Source organism: Euprymna scolopes, chromosome 22 (assembly GCF_053919585.1).
Source record: "Euprymna scolopes isolate OS-2025 chromosome 22, ASM5391958v1, whole genome shotgun sequence".
Lineage (NCBI taxonomy): Eukaryota > Metazoa > Mollusca > Cephalopoda > Sepiida > Sepiolidae > Euprymna > Euprymna scolopes.
The window spans coordinates 38236397-38261377 of record NC_136503.1 but is presented as its reverse complement, the minus strand read 5'-3'; the positions used below and the strand labels follow the sequence as shown (position 1 = coordinate 38261377).

Below are 24981 nucleotides of genomic sequence, written 5' to 3'. Positions count from 1 at the left end.
CCCACAACAATTAGCTGCTGATAATTTTAAACTTGAAAATTTATTATAATAGTCTCCAAATTAAATAAATGACAATTGCTTTGTGTATTGAGAAGCCAGCTGTGTCTAGTGCCATGTATTGAAAAGCTAGCTATATCTGGTACCATGTATTGAGTGGCCAGCTGTGTCTAGTGCCATGTATTGAGAAGCTAGCTATATCTGGTACGATGTATTGAGTGGCCAGCTGTGTCTAGTGCCATGTATTGAGAAGCTAGCTATATTTGGTACCATGTATTGAGTAAGCAGCTGTGTCTAGTGCCATGTATTGAGAAGCTAGCTATATCTGGTACGATGTATTGAGTGGCCAGCTGTGTCTAGTGCCATGTATTGAGAAGCTAGCTATATCTGGTACCATGTATTGAGTGGCCAGCTGTGTCTAGTGCCATGTATTGAGAAGCTAGCTATATCTGGTACGATGTATTGAGTGGCCAGCTGTGTCTAGTGCCATGTATTGAGAAGCTAGCTATATCTGGTACCATGTATTGAGTGGCCAGCTGTGTCTAGTGCCATGTATTGAGAAGCTAGCTATATCTGGTACCATGTATTGAGTGGCCAGCTGTGTCTAGTGCCATGTATTGAGTGGCCAGCTGTGTCTAGTGCCATGTATTAAGAAGCTAGCTGCCTCTGGTGCCGTGTATTGAGAAGCTAGCTGCATCTGGTGCCATGTATTGAGTGGCCAGCTGTGTCTAGTGTCATATATTGAGAAGCTAGCTATATCTGGTACCATGTATTGAGTGGCCAGCTGTGTCTAGTGTCATATATTGAGAAGCTAGCTATATCTGGTACCATGTATTGAGTGGCCAGCTGTGTCTAGTGTCATATATTGAGAAGCTAGCTGCATCTAGTGTCGTGTATTAAGAAGCTAGCTGCCTCTGGTGCCGTGTATTGAGAAGCTAGCTGCATCCTGTGCCATGTATTGAGAGCCGGCCGGCATGGCAGTCAGTTAGAGAGAACAATGTTACACAGGTCGTTCTTGATGGCCATACATCCAAACATCACATTATGACCCTTATTATTCCTGATCTTTGTAAGCAACATCCCTGATGCAATCGCGTATGAGATGGGTATATTTGCTGATGACGCAACACTATTTTGGATATGTGGGCAAATCGAACATGCACATCCAAGACAAAAACTGAATTCTTAAAAAAATTATCTGCAGTCTGTAGTAGAATGGGCTAAAAAATGAATGGTTACATTCAATGTTACCAAGACAAATCACTGATTCTTTAACAAATATAAGAAACTTGTTCATTCACTGCTTGCTATGGCTGACAGCACTCTTCTCCAGAGCCTGGCATTTAAACTCCTCAGCTTAACATTCACAGGTAACAAGAATTTGAATAAATATATAAATACTTCCAAGTTTTCTGCATAGAAGATGGGCTCCCTCTACTGGGCTAGAAAATTTCTTATGCCTGTTAGTATCGTACACCTCTACAAGGCCTACCATTCGACCGTGCATGGAGTCCGAGCTAGTTCATCAACAACTATTCCCTCCCTCTTGGACAAGGTCCAAAAAAGAATCTAATAGGCCCTTTTCACTCTAAATAATTTAGATGACGGAAATAGAATATAATTCCTCCATCTAGACAATTTTTCAAATTCGAAAACTATAAGTAAAGCTGGCAATGATACAATATACTTAACAACAAAAAAAAAAGGGGTGAAAACAAATTTACAACAAATAACTTGTATAGCTTTTAAGTTTTTACACTTTTTCAAGTGTTTGGTTTCCAGATTTTTTTTTTTATCGTTTGCTAGAAGGCTTGTAAAAAAGTGAATTCAAGATAGGGCGACGATGTGAGGTCGAAATTTTTGGTCTAGTGCAAAATATTTTGAAATAAAGAAAAACTTAAAAACAGGTTCACTAAGTTAAAATACACGGATCGGTCAAGCATTAAATTTGGTGACAATTACTAGGTGGTTGTATTTTTTTTTTTTTTAATTAATTTTATATTTTTCAATTATTAAACCTTCAGCACTATCTTTAATTCCGATTTTTACAAGCCTCTGAGGCAACTATACAAAATCTCAAAAAAAAAAGAAAAGAAAAAAAAGCACCTTAAAAACGTGTAAAAACTGAAAAACTATGCAAGTCAGTAGAACATTAAATTTTTTCTTGCATTTGGTTGAAGTTATTTGTCAATTTTTTCAACTCTTGTTGTCATAATGCACCTTAGTCATAAATCTTTACACCGCTTTCCTCGCTGCGATAGATCGCAGTCAAGGTAACGTTTTCGCTGAATTATTAAAATAACGCCAGACATTAAAAGATATCACGTGATGAATCTTGTAAAACAAGAATTTGACGTTTGTTGAAAATACTGACGCTGTGTGTGTGTGCGTGCGTGCGTGCGTGCGTGCGTGTGTGTGTGTGTGTGTGTGTGTGTGTGTGTGTGTGTGTGCGCCATCCAAGATAGTTGGGAAAGAAGCTTTAAATTATGCTTTTGGGAAGAGTAGGGTTGTGGGGTAAACGAAGACTCGTGCGGGGGGGGGGGGGCATGTCCCACACTTATTAAACGCTTGTCACGCTTTAACGTCAATGGAAAAGTGACAATCATCTATATAAAAAAAAAAAATTAAAAAATAAAAGCTAAAAAAAAAAAATAAATAAATAAAACAGCAGATCTAAGAATGACCGTGAGGTCAGGTCAACAGAACGCGTGAAAGAATGTTTTCAAGTTGTCAGATTTTGACCGCATTTTTTAGGATGAGAACAAGGCGTCGAGGCGATACCCACCCACGTGGCATTTTATATTACGTATAGAAAAACAAACAGAAATAATATCCATTACTTTCCGTCTAAAACAATCTTCAATGTATATTTGTCGTTTCCCCAATAAACAGCATTCGTTTTTTTTTTTTTTTTTTTTTTTTTTTGTTAATGTGTCTTCGTATCTCGAGAGAAGGCTTGGTCGGTCGGTTGGATTTCAATCGCTTAACACACAGTTCGAACGGACGCAGCTTATTTGCGACGCATCCAAGCTGTTTCTTATTGATCGGTCCGTCCGTCACGCTAAAATTGAAAATAGCAAGTTATGCTTGTTGCTGTGCAAATAGATTGAATCGACGCATCTTGTTTTTAATTATTGGCTGAAGCAGACGGTGGTGACGTTCACAGACACTGTTTATCTGTGTCTTACTTGTGCACTTGTGCAGTTGTGCATATGGTTAGTAGTTTACTATTTTAAAAAATAAAAACACTCGTTTCGATTGTAGTATAGAGGCCGTTAGAATATGAAACTTACTAAAATAGAAATTTAAACGGAACGTAGAATATGTCAGGATATTGAAATGTGAAACAAATATTTTTTATACATTTATCGTTAAAGACTTGTGAATACAAGAATTATATCGTGAAACAATATTTTTATAAATATTTTAGTAATACTGTTGCGCCGTTGTTGCGCCTGCGGTGTTGACTGTTGCGCCCATGGTAGAACGCGAGAAAAAAAAAAAGATATTAAAAATAGTTTGATGTTTTTGTTATACTTAATTTGGGTTCTCGTGGACCTTTTGTCTCCCTAATTATAGGCTCGTTTTCGTGTTAACAGTGTTAAAAGAAGGAAAATGAACGCATCAAACACGCGAACCAGAACACTAGGTACTGCCAACGCGAAACAGATATAACATTTCTCCACCTATTTGTAATACGATGTAACTGTAATTTAATCATAACTTTTGTACCATTTCAAAGAAGAAGCTTCAAATAAACTAGTATTTTTTTATTTTTTTTTTTTTTTACAGCGTACGAAAATAATGAAAATGCGAGACCAAAATCGACGCTTTAAAACACCGTTCCTATGTAGTGACTGATCCTTTCGAATATGTAAACACACCCGTCTTTAAAAAATCTAGCAAAAAAAAACAACTAATGATTAGATTTTCATGAAATTTTCGATACGTATTCAATTTAAAATTAACTTATATTTTGAAAGCAATTTTCGTTAATTATGTGAGGGGAAATGTTTTTTTAGATGGATCTGGATCACCCCCCCCCATATTTAATATTACGAAAACTAAACAAAATAACTTTATGTCCATAAAAATTGCAACATTTTATAAAGCTGAAGAGTTTAACTAATTTATATATATATATATATATATATATATATATATATATATATATATATATATATAAACCCATTGCTAATTTACTTACCTTGAAGTTGTAAATAAAAAATTGGCATAAAATCAATATTATTACTTTAAAAAAAAAAAAATCAACGTTTTTTTTTCTTAACTATTAGTTAAATTACAAGAAGAAAAAAAAATAGAATTCTAACAAGGAATTAATTTTTTAAAGATTTAAATAGAATAAAATTCCAATATTCCGCGATATGAAGTTTTAAACATAGACTTTTGAGTAAAGTTTTCCAATTTTGTAAAAATATTTTCATATCATATAAAAACTGACTATTTGTAATTATAAAATAGCAAATTTAACTTGAATATTTTTCGAAAACTATTTTCATCATTATTTGGACTACTGTTCTCATCTTTAATGTTATTTACACAACATTTCGGTTGATATAACCTCCGACCTTCTTCAGGTATATCTTGTTGAACTCGGGAATGTTTCTGTCGAACTCAGGAATTTGGAGGGGATTTCGAACAAAACCTTTTATTTACTTCACGGCGGTAGCATGCTCTTGTTCCATCAGCCATGACTGGATAAAGATCCTAAGTAATTCACAATTGAACCTTCAACCTTCAGGAGAATATCACTTTTACAATTTATTTTTCCAACTACTCTAACTACTACGCCACGGGCTCTTGCAGACAGTTCTAGTATGAATTTTAGGAGTCTTAAATCTATTTTTTATGCCTAGTTGCAAATATTACTATTTATTACTAATTATAATTACTATATATATATATATATATATATATATATATATATATATATATATATATATATATACTATTGTTATTTAGTTATTACTGTATATATAATCTATTATTTATAATCAAGAGTTCCCATTTCATGTTAAATTCTATACTAGGTTTTCTACTTGGTAATTGAGTGTCTCCAAGCATATATGCTGCTTCTTTGAGTCGTCTTACTCTCCACCGTTCCTATCTGTTTATAATTTTTACTTCATCCTATAATGGTAGATGGTTTCCCTTTTCCTTCTAGATATAGTCAGCCATACCTGATTTTTCAATCTCTTCATGTATTACGGCTTTTCAATGTTCTTCTAACCGTACTTTTAGTGCACGGCATGTCTCACCTTTGTATAGTTTTCAACATTTACATATACACAGTTCTTAGTCATGCTTTTTTTTTTCGGGGGGGGGGGGCTTTGACTCACACAAGCTGTTTCTGGAGAGTTGAATCGCTTCTGAATACTGTCCTGATGTCATATTGATGACATATTCATTGAAGTTTTTCAGACAAGCCGTTCATGTATGGTATACAAACTGTGGTGAGTTTCCGAGTGGTGTCTTTTGGTCTCTGGTCCAGATTTCTTGGAGTTAATATCATGCTCTCTGGATAGTTGTTTCAGTAGAGGGTTTCTCTTAAACTGTCCATCTCCTCTTGATATGCACTGCTGTTACTACATATTGTTTTTGCTCGGTGTTGTAGGCAACAGACAATTCCTTTCTTTACACTATATGGATGGTGGGAATTGAAGTTTAAGTATTGTCCAGTGTTGAGATACAGATGACATAAACCCCTGACCAGTGCAAGTAGGAATGATAATTTGTTGTTATCTTTTTCCATCATAAACTGTATAGTTGGACGGATAGAGTTCACATAATCTAGTAATGTTTGAACATCTTCCTGATGGGGCCAGAGGGTAAATGTGTCATCATCATATTGCAACCACATTGTTGGTTGTTGATTCTAATTGGTGTTGATGCTAATGTAATTTCCTCAAAGTATTCCACGTATGCATTGGCCAGTACTGGGGACAATGGTGATTCCATCGCCAGACCTTCTTCCTGCCGATATCTATCAGATCCCATCACAAAGTATGTAGTTTCTACACAGAAGGTCAACATTTTCATTATATTATCAATTGGGATGCAAGTGCATTCCTTTAGTGAGGCATCAAAAGTCAGCTTGTCCCGCATCACTGCCAGAGTCTCATCAGTTGGTACTTTCATGAACAGACTCTCTACATCTAGACTCACCATCTGATTGGAATGAATAGGAGCATTGTTTATTATTTTCATGAAGTGAGTTAAATTCTTTACATATGGTGGAGATATGCGTATGACTGGAGCAAGCTATCACGCCTATACGGCCTACCTAATATTCATAAGTATAGTATTCCATTAAGGCCCATTGTCAGTGCCCGAGGTTCAGCATGCCATCCATCGAGCCGATTCCTGATAGATATAATATCTAGCAGGAGTCAGCTTGATGGATGGCATGCTAAGCCTTGTTTTGATCCATTATACACATTTAGAATTGCTAGCTCATAACATGTAGAATCAAGGAATGGCTGTCCAGGGGCTGAATTTATCTGGGAATGTATGCAAGAGAAGAGTATTGCCTTCAGCTCCAGTGTCAACATTGGCTGGTCAGCAGGGGAATCTTATGAGAAAATCTGCAATTTTTGGATACTTCAAACTACTATTCTCATCATGGGAGTTATCTATGCAAGGACTCATGGTGCACTGGTTAAAGTACTTGATAAAACTCAGTTGTAAAGTAACAATCTTTTGGAGGTTTAAGGTTCAATCCTTAGTGTGTGCGACATTCAAAATACTTTTACCCAGTCATGGCTGACAGAACGAAAGCATGCAACTCCCATGGATTAAATAAAGTGTTCCATTCAGAATTCCGTGCAGATTCCAGAGTTTAATAAAAAAGATTCCAGAGTTCAACAAAATAAACCTGAAGAAGGTCAGAGGTTACATCGACTGAAATGTTGTGAAAATAACACTCAAGATGGGAAGAGTGGTCGAATAAATACAAAGAATACGAATAATCAATCCTCATCTCAAAAATTCAGAAACGTAATCTTGGCTTTTTGTTTCTTTATTTGTTATGTGGGCAGTTTTTTTTGTTTTTTTGTTAATTCTTGTCCTCCCCAAACAAGGCATATTACCACTTGAACGTAAGGCGCTACTATTTCAGACCATGTCTAGAGGGGACTATGTAAGGACATGATCAAGATTTCTGCTCACCTTACATATAAATTTCTGCATGTTAGTATAATCATGGAAGCAGGAAACAGAGAGGGAATTCCAAAGTTTAGCAGTCCAATGAAAGAAGCTATAAGAATAGAAGACTTTCTGGCATCTAAAAACTTTTATAGTGAAAAGGCAGAATCTGGCTGCTCGATAGGTTTGTCGGGGGTCTGTATATTGAGGGGATACAAGTGCTAGTGATCTTCTTTGTTTTTGTTCCCTTTTTTTACTAAGACACACCCTTATCTAATGATTCTGTCTTACACATGCTGAGCATGTAGTACCACATGCGGGACATTTGTCTTTTAAGTGTGACTGCCTACTGCCACACCTTCTGCATTTGGTGTGTTTTATAGCATCTACTTGTGTTTTTCTTTTCCTTGAATCTCGGCCAGTTGCTTCCTGTCGCTTCGTGGAAACTTCATGCGTTCTGCCTATGCTTAATGCTTCTTGAAGTGTCAGTACGGCTCATTCTTTTTAGGAGATGCGTCTGCAACTCAGGGTGCCTCATTTCACAAATAGTTTGTTCTATTAATCCAGTGTTTCCTGGTCAACTCGGAAATTGCAATTCTTGGCTTGTAGCCGGTACATCGATAAAAAAAAAAAAAAAAAAATCAGCGATATTTTTGGTACTTGTTTATATTGGCGTTGCTAAAAAAATAAAATGTGCCAAGCAGAAATTCGTACAAGGCTATAGTTACTCTAATTCTCACCAAATAAAACCCAATTTTTTCTGATCCACCTCGTTATCAGAAATCTAAGAATTGAATCTGCTAAGACCCTTTTCCCCAGCAAACAACAACATGTCATCAACTTACTTGTCAGCTATGATATTCCGGAGTGAAAAATACAAGTTGTTTGCAAAACTTGAATGAGTTACCTAAGTTTGTTGCTGTCCAGGACATAACAGGTTTGCAAATTATTCAGATTAGAAAACAGTATTAATAATATGTAAATATAATTTAGTCTTTAACTAGGTAAAGAAATGCACTTTCTTAGCCATGTTTTGATTGTTTCAGTGAAGTCTCCACCATTTTTGTTTTTTTTACATTTATTGTACCTCCCTGACCACATACAAACAGCAGTATTTGCTTGGAACCTGTATAAAAGTCTGATTTCCAATCAGTGTGATCAGCAGTGAAGGTGATGTCATGCCACTCCACCTTTTTGTCTGAAGGCCTCATCATGGCTGCATCTGCGTTCTGAGTGAAGTGGTGAAACCCACAACTAGTCTCTCCCTCTAAGACAGGTTTCAAGAAAGAGTCTCCAACCTAATATTTCCCATATTATCAACCAAACTCCAACTCCTGTCTCATCGCCGCAATGTTGCATCCCTCTACCTGTCTTACAAGTATTTTTATGGAATGTGCTCTGACAAACTCGTAACATTTGTGTTCCCTCAACATACATATTCCAAACTAGCCCAGCAAGCAACAAAATCACCCCCCTTTACTGTAGAGATCACTAGACGCCAGAAAGCCTTCTATTCTAATAGTTTCTTCCCTTCTTGCTTGACTTCAACCCCCTTGACTTCTTTGTGTAGGGCACAATAAAACAAGGCATCAAAAGATCCAGCGGCAACACAAAGGATGAAGTAAACATTAGGATCACCAGAGTTTTTGTGGGTTTAAGTCAGAAGACATAACAAAGTCCTATGGTTCATTTTGAGGTTGCTTCAAGGCAGTCATCAAAGCCAAAAATAAGTTTCTAAATTTTTTAGATGAGAATTGATTATTTATATTATTTGGATTCTATGAACTACTATTTTCATCTTGAGAGTTATTTTCATGTTTCGGTCCATGTAATCTCCGAGCTTCTTTAGGTGTATCTTATTGAACTTGGGATTTTTCCTGTTGAACTTGAAAATCTGTTTGGAATTTTGAACGGAATACCTCAGCCATAACTGGATAGGATACCTTAGTAATTTGCAATTGTATTTTTGAGTGTTGCTCACACTGAGGATTCAACCTTCAACCTCCAAAAAAGTGTCACTTTACAACTGAATCTTACCACTGCGCCATGGGTTACACTCTTCTGGAGGTTGAAGATTCAATCCTAAGTGTGAGTGACACTCAAAAATATAATTGCAAATTACTTGGAACTTCTACCTAGTCATGGCTGACGAAACAAGAGCATATGGATTAAATAAAAGGTTTTTATTTATTTACTTGCGGACAGTTATCCTCATCTTCATAGTTGTTGTTTCACAACGTTTCAGCGAACTATTCCTCTGGCCTTCAATGGGATAGGAATGCTGAGTCTCTTAACTGTATCCTCAGTAATTACTGCTTTCTATAGTTGTTATCTCACCACTAATCATCTGGCCGGCTTTGGGTAGGATTGAAACTGCTATCTTCAGACAATGCTCACATCAAACTGCAGAGATTCAATGCCTTCAGCATTCCTATCCCATCACAGTTAACCACCTAATGAAGGCCAGGGGAATAGCTAATCGAAACGTCACGAAACAACAACTATGAAGATAAGGATAACAGTCCACAAATAAATACATATACAAATTACTCATCTCAAAGGATTCCAATAATAAAATAAAGGGTTTTGTTTGAAATTCGGTGCAGATTCACAAGTTCAAAAAGATACACCTGAAGAAAGTCGGAGGTTACATCGACCGAAACATTGCGAAAATAACATTCCAAAGAATCCAAATAAAACAAAAAAATGGGTTCATCAAATGAAATGAACAGAACAAGTTTGATTAAATAAATCTAAAAAAATTAAACTTCTTTTTCCCTAGACAATAATTTTGCAAACAAATATCGTCCACACCTTCTATATTAATAAAATTGTGTGACCACTTCCCATGTGATTGGGTGTATTTCTCGCCTCTAAGAGACTTTACACATTATTATTGTTCCTACTCACTTGCCTCTCCACGAGGGCAGAGTTAGGCACAAGGTCGGTTTTTAATGTGGGTAAAAATTCAACTCCCCAAAAAGGGGCACTTTGGATACAAACAGAAATAAAAATTACCTCAGTGTAGAAGGATTTCTCCTCCACTTACCGAAGACAGAAAAGATGAAGCATAATATCAGAACAGATATTATTCTTTGTTCCCAGCTAAAATTGTATTTATTATTATTATTATTATTATTATTACTAATAATGTGTTCCATAACTTCACAATGCTGTGATGCTTTACACTGGTTAATTTTTCACCCAACAGTCGATTTTTACACCAAAGTTAGTGAGCATAGTCAAAGTGTCAATTAGATAGAAAGCACCTGTCACAGGATGACTGCTGTGCCAAGCAGAGCGACTTCTGAAGTATGATGATGTTGTACCTGATTCCCAAAGAATTCAATTGTTTCTCAAGATCATCTGGAATTCAGTTCCATCGCCACATTATTGCATCCTTGCACTTGTTTTACAAGTACTTCAACGCAATGTACTCCACCGATCTTGCACTTGTGCTCCCCTCAATGGAACTACTTTCAACCAACCCAATAGAAGCATTAAAATCAGACCTCTTCCCTGTAGAAGTCCCTAGATGCCAGAAGGCTTTTTACTCTAAAAGCTCCTTTTCTTGAGCCCCTTGTCTTTGGAATTCCCTTCCTGCTTCTTGTTTCCCTAACTGTACCAACATGCAGACATTTAAATATACTTTGAGCAAGCATCTTATAAATCTGGTCACTAATTCACAAAGAAAAGAAAAAGTAAACAAGTTCCAGAGAGTTTTGATAGTAAATTTATTCACCTCCTCTTCAGGTCAGATGGGGGGTGGATTTGAAAAGGTAGTGCGCTAGAGAAAGTACACGCTGACCTACAAAAAATACTGGCATTTCACAGCGGGAGTCCTTTAGGTGATTAGCAATAATATAACTCCTAAGACAGCACACAATTATATCATAATCCCACAGAAACAAGGCCACTGACTTCAAAATGATCCAGGCTCTGTCAGACTGATTGCCAAGAATAATAAAAAAAAAATCCAATGTATCCTCATTAGTATTGAATAGATGATCCATGATTCAAAGGGCAAGCTATGCAAGATCCTGTCCTTAGGTCATAAAACATCACATCTACTTTTTCATTGAGAATTAGATAAATGGCTATGGGTTATATCTGATCACTGCCTGATTCGCTCAAGTCTCCAGCTAAATGTATGTCCACCTACCCATCGGCAGAAGCCAAGACAGCAACTCAATCTGTTTTCTCTATGGAATCCAGCAATCTCAGCCAAAATGTGTGATGCCATTGTCGAGTCCCTCCCTGCCCCTGTTGTGACCACTACTACCCTCACAGCAGAATGGAAAGAAATCTCAACCGCTCTTCATGGTGCCTCAGAATCCATTCTTGGCTACTCTGAGAAGCGACACAAGGCCTGGTTCGACGATTGTGCAAGAGACATCAGATTCCTCATACGATAGAAAAATGCTGCTCATGATACCCTTCTTAGAAATCCAGCATCTTCCACACTCTGCAAGTATTTCTCCTCTCTCCGTGCCATGGTGCAACAAGAATTGCGCCGGATGGAGAATGAATGGTGGCTGAAGAAGACTAGGGAGATCCAAAGCTGTGTTGACCTTGATGACACCCACAGTTTCTACGAGGTGGTAAAGATGTCCCATGGTCCAAGGCAACGTTCCATGCACCATGTGTGTGGTAAGGATGGTGCTCTCATCAAAGAGAAAAGCGATATCCTGGAAAGATGGGTTGAATGCCTGCCTGCTTAATAAGATCAATGCCACCGATCCCTCCCTTATTAATGATCTCCCAACTCTGCCGTTCATTCCCATGCTGGACAAACCACCATCCATCAACGAAGTGAAGGAGACCATTCACAACCTAAAAAACAACAAGGATCCCAGAGTTAAGGATCTCAGCATACCCGCTGAGATCCTTAACTCTGGCGAAACTCACCTCCTCCTGCATCTCCACCGGTTCATTCTGGATTGCTGGTCAGTAAAATGTCTAAGATCATGTTCACCCGACTTCTGGAGACTGTTTTTGATCTTGTCATCCCAGAATCACAATGTGGCTTCCACCGAGAGCTGACTGTTTGGTGGTCTATGACTGGTTTCATCCATTACAGTTTTTTGAATGTAGGTGCAACCATTACGGTGGAAAAATACTGTCAACAAATGGATGACCCTGCAGAAGTTGAATGAATTAGGCGACAAAACTCTGCCTCATCCACCATAGTCTCCAGACCTCTCACCTACCGGCTACCACTTTTTCAAGCCTCGATAACTTTCTGCGTAAGAAATACTTCAAAACCCTAAGCAATATCAAAAGCATCTTCGGCGATTTCAATTTTTGCGTTACTGGCATCATTTTTTTTTTTTTACGTTGTTAAAAGTATATTGATTCTGATAGTGATTCGATTTCGATCAATAAATTTTTGTTTGAGCTGAGATATATTCATCTGAATTTGAAAGTTAAAAACCGCAGGAACTTTCTTGTCAACCGTATATAAAATACTAAATTAATTTTAACTGCAAAACGTTCTTAATGTCATAATCTGGGTTTGTTTTATACTTAAAACAGCGCCACTGTTTTGAGTGTGAACGCAAGTAGTGCTGAGCGTTTATGTTAAAACAAAAACAAAGATAGCGCCATCAACGTTTCTCCTTCGGAGGTTCGAGAATCAGTTAAAAACTCGACAAGCTCGAGAATCAGTTAAAAACTCGACAAGCTCGAGAATCAGTTAAAAACTCGACAAGCTCGAGAATCAGTTAAAAACTCGAAAATTAAACAAAATACTGATACAAAATTCACCAAACAAATGTCACAGCAACATTTATTGGGTGGGTCTGAGTCTCTACTAGTATTTTGTTTAATTTTCTATTTTTGAACAATTATCGAGACTTCAAAGATATAAGAGTCATATCGCGGCCATCTTATTCTCACGTAGTGCTCGCTCGACACCTTTTTTTCGAACCGAATAAACGTTTTAAAGTAAGTGAAAACAGTAAAACACTAAAAACTTATCCAGCTAGGTAAAAGATATTGCTTTCGATTACATTTATTTCTTATAAATTTGTTTTTGATCAATTTTCGTACTACCTCTGTCTATTGTAAATCAAACCTCAATATTAAACAATACACATTGTAAAACTTAAATTGGTGCACTCATGTTTAAAACGGACATTTTTCCAACACAAAATGACGTATTAATTAAATCACAAATATCTGTGTAATGTATCCGGGTGGATTCAGAAATAATAGTAAAAACAAAATCTACAAGGACAGCTTTGAGGTCAGCAATATTGAATTATGTGATCTAGTCGCCGCTATTCCGAATTCGTGGCCGTGGGTCGCCATCAGTGGACTTATTCTTTCGTACCAAACAGTCATAAACAAATTTTATACGTATAATTTAAATGGTTCCAAACTGATAAGATTGCATATGAAAAATAATTATATTTAAAAAATAAAAATCGATTTTTTTTTTTTTATTCAATTTATTTTAGAGTTTTCAGAAATCACGTAAAAATTCCAAGCGGACCTGTACAAGAGTGCCCACGCTGCCCACCCTATAAAAATCGTGTTTTATATCTTTTTTTTTTTTTAACATTTTCCGACGATTATCATAAATTACAGACTTAAGTATCATATTAGCACAAAAAAAAAAAAAAAAATGAAAAAAAATTAAATTTAATGACTTTTAAAAGGGGGGGGGTCCACTTTCTCGTTATAACGTTCTGCTTCAGTGCTACCTGACTTACTGTCCATTTCTTCACCGACGTATCACGTGATTAGAACGAATAACTGAACCTCCTTCTTAAAAGTCATAAAATTTATTTATTTTCAAAAAAATTTCTGCTAATATTATACTTAAGTCTGTAATTTATGATAATCGTCCGAAAAAAAAAAAAAATGAAAAACACGCATTTTTAGAGGGTGGGCACTGGGCACATTTGGCACTCTCGTACAGGTCCACCAAATTCCATTTGGTAAATTTATACAAATACCGTGACAGCGAATTATTAATAATAACCCTAACCCTAACCCTAACCCAGTTTTCAGATTCGTGTTCAGCACACCGAAACGTAACAGAATACTACGTCTGTTTTTACTAATTCGCTGTCACGGTGTTTGTATAATAATACCTTCCATTTTTACGTGATTTTTAATTTTCATTAAAAAAATTATTTCTTATTGGAATAATTTAAATTTTAGAATTTTACGGGACGCTTTTTTTTTTTTTTTTTTTTTTTTGGTGCTAGTGCAGAGAGTGATCCGCGCTATTTTTTTTTAAATCGTATTTCCAAGTTTAATTAAAGTTTTATATGTTTTTTTTTATTCAATTGTAAGGTTGAAGTATAGAATAGGTACGAAAGAAACACCCTCCCCATGTTAAGAATGTCTTTTTAAATAATAACGTTATTATTTACGTCCAGATCACTCTCTGCAGAAGCGGTACTAGTGCAGAGAGACTCTGCATTAGTACCGCTTTTTTTTTTTTTTTTTTTAATCATGAATGCTTGGTGCAGAAGAGGCAGTCTATTGATGATCGCTTGATGTTATGAATTTGGAATAGCGGTGTCTAAGATAATATCGCTTTCGATCTGATTAAATATTTAGTATAATTTGACATCTGTGTGCTTGTCCAAAATTGATCCAATATTAAAATACAAAAACAAAAACTAAAGAAAAATCTCTATGATGTACGTACCAGTGACAGAAAGAAAATAAAATGCACCAAAAAATACTGTAAATTGATTAAGTAGTTTTATTTTAAAATCAGAAAACCAAATTTTGTGGCTAAACGAACAACAGCGATATCGCGACGCCAATTTGGAAACAAGCTCAATAAACAAGGGGAATAACTCCAAATAATTCAAACTTGCGAGATTTCAGAAAACCATTCTTAATATGGAGACATTGGAAAAACTCAAATTCGATTTAAAAGGATTGTCTTGTGTTTATAAAAATAAAACTACTGGATCAATTTACGTGAATTTTGGAATATGTTATTTTCTTTCCTTCGCGGATACGTTTTTTTATTTTTTAATATAGGGGGGAATTCTGGATAATAATCGGCTTTGCGTCCAATTTTACCCTCGTGAGGAGAAAACTACAAATAGATTATCTGTCTCCTACGAAGACAGATTCAGGGTCGGCTTGATGTGTGCAATCTAATTCCTTAAAAAGAGACATCCTAGATTGGGACAAAAATAATCTGACCGGTCCCGTAGGTTGGTTAACTCATTCCTCTCCGAAAGGAAGAGATAATACTTGGAAGGGTGGACTTGCTCAGATAAAAAGTATAAATTCCTGAACCAGGAGTATATAATTATTGTTGTTACTTGTGCATCTTTTTTTCTTTGTTTTTTTTTTTTGTTTTTTTACTTGGAAGTCCCCCACCTATCAAGGCCAGAAGGCTACTCGAGGATAAGGGTCAATGAATGTAAGGAGGTAGTTTAGTAATCGTTAATGGTGTAAATTGGGTAGAATTTGATTATTTATGTGAATGGCTCGACAAGAACTTGTTTACATTGGATTTGTACTCAACCGGGAAGCACTAAGCAGACCAGCAGCAGAACAGTGTTCCAACTGTTCCATAGACAGGTGATTCTGGGAAAGAAGCTTTGTTCATGGAATTTGTGTTTAGATTCAGGCACAGATAGAGAGGGGTGGATCGTACATAGTGGTTGTAGCTAGCTGAATATTTTGTGTGAAAGTTTGACAAGGATGGAACCGTAGATTGGGGTTCAGTCGAGTCGAGCAGTCGAGCAGTCGAGCACTTGCCATGAAAATCTATGTTACGGCGCTGGAATAATAACGTTAAAAAATATATCGTAAAAATTTAATTTAATTTGAAAATATTAAAAAAAAAAATAAATAAATAAAATAAATAAATAAAAAAAAATAGCGCGGTAACAAAGCTGCAAGTCTGCACAAGAACCTTATTATTTGAATGTTTGACTAACAATGTTTAAGACACCGGCAATATCACAGTGTAGTATCTGTTCTGATGCTACAGTTTAGCATCAGTACTACTACTGATCACCTTTTCTGTCCTTGGTCAATGGAGGAGAAATCCTTCTAGACTGAGACAATTTTTATTTTTGATCCTATTCAGAATACCCCTTTTGGGGAGCTGGATTTCCCCACATTAAAAACCGACCTTGTGTCTCCCCGTGAGGAGGCAAGTAAATATACACAATATTTAAGACAACGAAACGAAAACAAATATAAGAAAAACAGGATCAACAACTTTTAGATCCGGCAGATGTAAGCTTGCTGTTTATTTTTCTCTGTTCGTAATAACGAAACTAAAAATCGTTTTGCAGGCAAAAGTTGGTGCGTCAAATTTCAAGTAAACGTGGCGAAAAAGACATGTTAAAGAAAAAAAGACAATGATATTGAATGATGGATAAGATAAAAACAGGTGGGTCGATGGATGTCCGCCTTACCTTAACGAGTTTCCCGTCAATCTGTAGGGTCTTCATGGTAAAGTCAACCCCTATAGTACTGCCGTGTTTTTCCAAATAGGTACCGGATTTGAAGCGCTGGACAACACATGTTTTCCCAACTCCAGCATCGCCAATTAGGACGATTTTAAATAGATAATCAAATGAATCGTCCGGGTCGAGATGGGAATGGTACGCCATGGTTGTCAAAAAAAAAAAAAAAAAAAAAAAAAAAATTATGTGATCAGTCAGTGAGATCGCTTGTGTGTGTATGCGTGTGTAAATATCACGAATGTATAATTGATTGATAATTATTATTATTATTATTATTATTATTATTATTATTATTATTATTATTGTGTGCGTGTGTGTGTAAATATCACAAACGTATTGTTGCGTGTGCGTTTCAGAGGAGAGGTCCGTCCAGCTCCCGCATCCCACTCAGTGCAGTAGTCCAACTGGAGTTCCACTGTCTGTTCGTATGATGGTGATCTTGACTCACCACACTTTGTTTTGAATTGTTGTTTTTCTTTCTTTTTTTCCTTTTTTTCACGTTAGGCCATGGCAGACCTCTGCAGTAATTCTCCTGCCGTGTAACCAACCACATGGAAATGACGTCATGATCAGTGTTGCTCACTCGCTCGGCACTTCCTACAATGGTTCACTGCCTCTAATAGCGTGCCAATTTAGAGAGCGAGAGAAAGAGAAAGAGAGAGGGAAAGATTATGACATTTGTCACGTGACATTTCTACAGGCGCGTCTTTTTACACTCGTTTGAGAGGTGACATGTCCTTTTTTTTTTTTAAAAAGAAAATCCGTGGATTTTGAATATAACTTTTTAAATATTTAAATACTTCTGCAGTTCACGGACCGTGCGGAAATAACGTTATTATTTAGAAACCTATTCTTAACGTGGAGAGGGAGGGAGGTTTTGTTAATTATTCTATACTTTCCCTAACAATTGAATAAACAAAAGATACTATAAAAATTTAATCTAGTTTGAAAATCTTATCTAAAATTAGCACGGTTCGTAAACTGCAGAAGTCTCGAAATATTTTTCTTGCGAGTAGCAATTATTATTTTTTGATAAGATTTTTATTGAAATTTCTTGTTTTAGTTTATATTTATGTGTATGTTGTGTGCGCGCACGGGCGTGCTTACGAAATAAATAAACCGGTTAGTTGGTGCCGGTGCCCTCGTTTCTAACAACAGGTAAAAAAATATATATCAAACATACTCTTCAGGTAGTTGGGATCACAGAATTAATTTCAGTGTATGCTCAATCGTATCATAGATACCGGTCAAATATCTCCCTTTGCCTTCAGCCATTTGGTGCTTACTCTTTCGTCGGTTAACTACTGTCATGAACGTCACGAAAGAGCAGCTCCTACGCAGAAGGGAGTCATTGACTCAGAAGATTCAGGGACGACTGAAGATGTGTCGTGATGGAGTTAGGTCATCGGCGTACTCATTCTTAAGGACGGAGATTCAACAATTCATTGTCGAGTTAGAGACTTGTATCACACAGCTGGAGTTAGGCTCCTTTGATGAGAGTACACCTGCCGAGATTGAGGGTGCTTGGCTGCCTCAACTAAAGGATTATTATGAAGACTTGGGCGATTTGGATCAAGCATACCGACAGCCAGAGCCCAGCCCTTACTCAGAATCTGCCTTTGAGTTCTCAAGGGCTTCTGCAACTACCGGGAGAGGTTCTTCCTTCATTGTTAAACCCCCACGTATACAGATCACAGGGCCTACATTTAGCGGACAGGAAATGGAGTCCGACCGCATGAGTTTCAGAAACTTCTTGACTAGGTTTGAGAACTGCGTGATCGGCATGGCCAATGATACCGAGAGGTTGAACTTCTTGAAGTGTTCACTCTCAGACAGAGCCTTGAGGCTGGTAAATCACCTGAGTTGCACTGACACCAATTACCAGCAAGCCATGGCTATACTGAAGAGGGAGTATCTGGACCTGGATGAAATCATTGACCAAATATTCCAGGATATTCTGGACTATGTACCAAAGAAAGGTGGAGCCCTTTTTGAGCTGGGGGACTTCGTTTCCAGGACGGCATCGCTGTTGGAAGAGCTGGGGAATTCCTTTTCGTGTGACTTTTCTGTGGACGATTCTGGCGGAGCCAGACTGATGGCTAAGATTCTGTTTAGGAAATTTCCTCTCGAACTGAAAGGCGAGATAATAGCGCTAACAAATAGACGGGTGCCACCTTTGTCCTCCATATTGAGACTAACTGGAGAAGCAATAAAGAGATTGCAGATTAAGGGCGGTGTCTCCACTGCAGTTACATCAACAGTAAGACAGAATACGTCTCAAAAGTTTGGTAGGGGGAACGCTATTACTCCTTCTTTTCATGTGGATGTGAACAATGCAACTTCAACCGGGTATTCCCGCACGTTGCCACCCATTCTCTCAGTTACATTCTCTTGTGGACCAAAGACAGTGTCAGTGAATTGCCTACTGGACACGGGTAGCGGGCGGACATATCTGGCGGCAGATGTACTGAGAACTTTGTGCCCAATCGAAACCCTTGGTGTCAATTGTCAGCTGAGATTGTCTACCTTTCTAGGTGAGTGTCAGCGTGGGTTCACAGAGGTAGTCCTGGGAGTTGACTTGGGTTCTGGAAGGACAGTGACATCTCCTGTCTTGGTAGCCGATGGTATGGACTTGTCGGTTCGAGTGGCCAACCTGGAATCTCTATTGCGTGTCTTTCAGGATGCAAAATATGCTTTGGCCGGCCAGTTTGAGACCGGAAAGGATTTAATACCGATCAAGGGAATAATTGGGTTAGACCTGATTGAACACCTGGACTCCTTAAAGCTGATCCCGTGTTTGAATGGATGGGCCTTTGCAACCCCGCCTGGATTGGTCCCGTTTGGAGCAGTGGACTCTTTTTTCTTGGAAGATAAGCCCCTCTCTGAGGTTACTCACCTCTCGTTTAATTCGGTAATGGAACATACCCCCCAGGTCGATTCATCACATTTATGTTTTGTCCTAGACACACAATCAACATACCTGGATCCCATGGCGGAGTGCTTTCCTGACAGTATGGTACAAAGAGGACTAGAACAAATGTTTACGTTGGAATCTCTGGGGCTTCCCAGTCAGGAGGACTTTTCTGATTACGATAAAGTTCAGATGAAGCGATTTGAGGAAACGGTAGAGCTTCGGGATGGAAGCTATTATGTGGAGCTCCCCTGGCATCACGATAGATTAGCCAGAGTACCCTCTAATCATGCAACTTCCTTGCATGTTTTAGACCGGGTAGCAGCAAACTTGACTAAAAGAAAAATATATGATGAATATTTGGAGGTGTTTCGTCAGCAACAGGAGGACGGTATAATTGAAGAGATTTTTGTCTCCCCTCAGGAGTTCAACAAATATGTGTGGATACCACATAGACCAGTTTTCAAGTCGGACCCTACGGCAACTACCAGGATAAGACCAGTGTTCAACTGTAGTTTGAAGACAGGAGATGGATTATCGCTGAACGAAGCAGCATATTCTGGCGTTAACTTAACAGGGGACATCTTGAAGTTGTTGCTGGCCTTTAGAGCCAACAATTATGTGCTACTAGCAGACATTCGCCGAGCCTTCCTAATGATTCGGCTTAAGCTGGAGGCGGATAGGAACCGGTTTTGCTTTTTTCTTAAACAAGGAAATTGTTTGCGCTGCTTCCGCTATACCACCTTGATATTCGGGTTTACTTCCAGCCCATTTGTGTTGGGGTGCATCTTAAAATTACATGCGGCAAAATACCCTCAAGATGCTTGCCGCAGAATGATGGAGGACCGGTTTTATGTGGATAACCTTGTGGCATCCGTGGCAGACGCGAGTGAGCTTACTACATTGTATTCCCTTGTTAGAGAGCGTTTGCTGGAAGGGGGCTTTATTATCCAGTCATGCAACTCAAACAGTCAGGCGCTCCGCAATAGGATGAAGGAGGATGGTACTCTAAGTATCCATGAAGAGGAGTGGGAGAGAGTACTGGGCTACCGATACTCCCCACATTCGGAGGAGTTGTATGTCGCTCCGGTAAAGTGCAATCCTGACGTGACAACTAAGAGAGGTGTTCTTTCAGAGTCAGCTAAGGTCTTCGATCCGTTGTCCCTATGTCTCCCGGTTACTATCCGCAGTAGAGTGCTAATCAGGTCCATGTGGAAGAATGGTGCAGGTTGGGATGATCCACTCCAGCCAGCGATCTTGAGCGATTGGAGAGAGCTAGCCAAGGACCTTTCAGGGTTGAGTGATTTCCGTTTTTTGCGCAAGGCGCTTATGGCAGGGCTACCTGGAGATATGTACCTGTTTTGCGACGCGTCCAAGGAAGCATATGGGTTTGCCGTGTATATCGTACAAAATGGTCGGTCATCCTTATTATTTGCGAAAGCTAAGGTGGCACCTATGAAGGACAAGACTTTGCCTGTGTTGGAACTAATGGCCGTTTTCCTCGCCTTCAAGTGTCTCCCCACAATCCTGGACAATTGTGAAGGATTTGTTCCCGAGAATTTGTGTATAGCCACGGATGCACAGGTGGTCTTGTCCTGGATTTTATCTCAAAACATGGCTAGCAAAAATGTTTTTGCAAAAAATAGACTTAAAGACATTCTGCAGATGAAAGTGGAGTTGGAGTCTCGCTATGGCTTGAAGACTCTCTTCAGATATGTTGATAGTACACTCAACCCGGCGGATTTGTTAACAAGAGGATTAACATTGAGAAAGTTCCAATCCAAGATGGAATTTTGGTGTTCAGGCCCTTCCTGGCTATGCGAAGGAATATCTCAATGGCCAGGACAGGATATGCCCTGTTTGAGTGAGATATGCCAGCGAATGACCCGCAGTTCAGCAAATTGTTCCTTGATCCATGATCAAGAGTACACTTCGGCCATACCTTTTCAGAGGTTTTCCTCATTCTCTGGTTTACTGACTGTTACTGCCTTGGTGTTTAAGTTCCTAGCCATCCGATTTAATCGACAATGGGACTACAACTCTAAGGCAGCGATCTACCTTATGAAGACAGTGCAACGGCAAGAATTTCCCGTGGAAGTGGAGTACCTAAAGGAGCCGAGTGGTAAACCCATGCCAGTTAGGGTTCGTGCTCTGGATCTTTTTCTGGACCCTGACGGTTTGATTCGATCTAGGGGAAGAATCAACCAATCTTCCCACTTTGGTTATGAAGTTAAAAACCCCATTCTGATAGGGAAACATCATCCTGTTACCAGACTCATCATTTTAGATTGTCATGAAAGGTGTTGCCACCTTGGAACTGGGTCAACTCTAGCGGAGTTGAGGCGAAGCGGTTATTGGGTCCCGCAGGGTCGACAAGCTGTGAATAAGGTACTGGCTGTTTGTGCCAGATGTAAACGTTATAATTCAACGCCAGTGACGCCGAATGCTGCTGCTGCCCTGCCGTCGCACCGTACCGATTTCAGAGTCCCCTATCAACACACTGGGATTGATTTTACTGGCCATCTTTGGGTGAGTGACGGGAAACGAGATACGAAAATGTACTTGCTCCTGTTCACTTGTTTGAATATCAGAGCAATACACATTGAAGTAGTTCCCAACATGAGCGTACCCTCTTTCTTCCAGGCACTGGTTCGATTTACTAACCGATATGGCGTTCCCGAAACCCTTTATAGTGACAACGCGAAAACGTTTATAGGAAGTGGAAAGATTTTCGATCGTCTCTCTCTTTTTACGGACTATCAAAGAAAATACGGTCCTTGTAAGTTAAAACTTAAAACCATTCCCTTGTTCTCTCCTTGGTATGGAGGAACATGGGAGCGATGTATCAAGACCATGAAGAATTGCCTATTTAAGATTCTTGGCAGGGGTAGATTGGATTACTTTACCCTTCTGACAGTGTTATCGGATATTCAGAGGTCTGTTAATAACCGGCCTCTTACTTACCAGGTGTCAGCCGACAAAAATGCTACTCCAATTACCCCTAATATGTTCCTTAAGCCCAATCAGAGCCCCGGGCTATTGATACGACTGGATAGAGAGGATAGAACAACCTTGTTGCCTCCCAGCAGGGAGAGGCTAATTCAAACCTTGGAACTTAGGGACCAATGTCTGACAGATTTCCACAAACTATGGTATGAGGAGTACCTGCTAGAGCTGGGAAGGAAGATTCCTGGTCGATCCCGACTCAGTACAAGAACCCGCCTCCAGAAGGATGATGTTGTGCTGATTAAGAGTCCTTTGAAACCCAGACCGTTTTGGGTCTTAGGAACTATTACTGAACTGATTCCAGGCCATGATGGTGTCGTTAGAGCAGCACGTGTACAAAAAGGGGAGGGCTTGGAGGAAGTACATTCCCTGAAACATCTGTACCCCTTAGAGCTTTCTAGGACTCCTGAAGGACCTCCTGTTGCGGAGGGAGGGGAGACGTTGGATTCACCCCCTAGTGTTGAAGAGCAGGTCTGGTTGTGTCCCCTGTGCAGCTCTCCGCAGCAGAATCAGAATATGATCGGGTGTGACTCGTGCGACGATTGGTACCATTTCCGATGTGTCGGTATCGACTCAGAACCTCCCAACAGGCAAAAGTGGTATTGCCCAGAATGTGCGCCCCTTAAAAAACGACGGGGTAGACCTAGCCTGCTGCCTGCTTGATTGATATCTGGACTGATCGACTACTGCTATATTGTACTAACAGTTGTTTTTTGATTAAGTATTTTGGTGGTCTGTCATTTTTATGTAACTTTTTCTTTTTCTTTTCTCTCTTCTACCTTTTGTTTTTTTTTCTCGTTTTTGTCGGGAGTGTGTGAGAAAATAAAAATAAAAAAAGGAGATTGCTTACTTGGTGGCGCCGGCCTCGAGGGCGGAATTCTAATCTGAGTGGTTGAGAGAACGAGTCTCTTATAGACTTGGAGGAGTAGGGGGAGGCACTATTCTTCTGTTATAAAAGAATTGTGTCTCTGACTAGCGCCAGTTCTGTTAACGACTTACTGGTGAACGGTTGGCACAAATTAGTTACTCGCTCGCCGTACTACAAAACTTGTTACTCGACCCAGTAGGGGGGGTCGCTTAGGGCATCCTTTGCAACCCCTCGGAGCTTACGCTATCACCGGGTAATCTACTTTACCCTCTAAATAGTTTTTTTTCCACAAGTGATCCGCGCTATTTTTAAAATCGTATTCCCACGTTTAATTAAAGTTTTATATGTTTTTTTTATTCAATTGTAAGGTTAAAGTACAGAATAGGTACAAAACACTCTCCCCTCCCCATGTTAAGAATGGCTTTTTAAATAATAATGTTATTATTTTAGCACGGATCACTCTCCATGAGTACCAGCCATTTTTTTTTTTTTTTTTTTTTTTTTTTTAGTTGATAAAATGGATTGTTGATCTTAAAATGTATTTTCTGTCTTGGAATAAAATTCTAATTTACTTTTTAAAGTTTTGAAAATCTATTAACTATTTTAATCGTTGGCAGCCATATTGTTTTGTAGCAAAACATCTAATTTCTTTTGTATTTACATGTAATCAATTATGTAGTGATTAATTAGTATTAAGACGTTAGAAACATATCAGGTTGCAACAAATAGGAACTCGTGATTTCTGAAAAATTTGTAATTATCTTAAGTAAAGGTCATTGGTTGCCCAACAAGGGTATTAAGACCATATGTCAAGGTTTGACCATCTTCCATCGAAGAGTGTCAAATGGTATTCGCTGTATGTTCATGAAAAAAAAAAAAAAATAGGAGGGTAGAATCACTGGTTCAGTAGAAAAATTGGGTAGTGGTGTAGGTCCTGGTGGTTCTTCCATTCTGTTGCGAGGCAAGACTTAAAGGCAATAACTGAAGGGGCATTAACAGTGTGGAAACTTAGCCTATTCCAAACAGGAGTAACTCTGCTTGAGAAGAACTAACCACGAGAGCCAGGATGATGTTGTATCTACATCTTCAGATTGTATCCCCTGGTGGATAGATTGAGGGCTGGAGCGAACAAGGAATTGCCACAGTTGGTGCAAGGTCTGTTATATGGGACATTATGTAAACCCCTTACTATCTTGTAGTGTCTGTATTATGTTGGTGCGTTTTCTGCCAAATTCAAGAGTTGAGGTAGGCAAGGCGTTCTGAGGCAAAATTGGAAATGCCCTGTACAAGTCTTGTTGCTCTACACTGGACCCGTTCCAGGGCATCCTTTTTGTTTAGTTTCGGGTACCAAGCTACAGGTGTATTCCAAACGTGGGCAGATTGGGGACTTATAGAGAAGCAAGAAAGATGTGCCCAGACCTGTAAAAGTGTGTTTGGGTGGTTCCGAGAACCTGGTTGGCCTTATTGATGAGTTTCAACATGCTTAGTGAACAACAGCTTTTGGTCAATGATCGCATCTAGATCCTTCTCTTCATTGGTCTTGTTCAGAGTGCTACAACTACTATCACCGTATC

At 38.7% G+C, this 24981-nt stretch overlaps 1 protein-coding gene and 1 long non-coding RNA gene across 3 annotated transcripts in view; one reads left to right on the top strand and one right to left on the bottom strand.

Moving 5' to 3' along the window:
* LOC145243985 (ras-related protein Rab-43-like) overlaps positions 1-16900 on the bottom strand; it is a 144064-nt gene extending 127164 nt beyond the window's left edge. The window contains exon 1 of the mRNA XM_080107127.1: positions 16572-16900. Coding sequence (XP_079963253.1) covers positions 16572-16769 — 198 coding nt within the window. The 5' untranslated portion in view covers positions 16770-16900. The remainder of the gene's footprint in view (positions 1-16571) is intronic.
* Positions 16901-17283: 383 nt separating this feature from the next.
* Positions 17284-24981, top strand: part of LOC145243986 (uncharacterized) — a 41868-nt gene continuing 34170 nt past the window's right edge. For both annotated transcript variants that reach the window (XR_013862977.1, XR_013862976.1), the window contains exon 1: positions 17284-17349. This is a non-coding gene — a long non-coding RNA (uncharacterized LOC145243986). The remainder of the gene's footprint in view (positions 17350-24981) is intronic.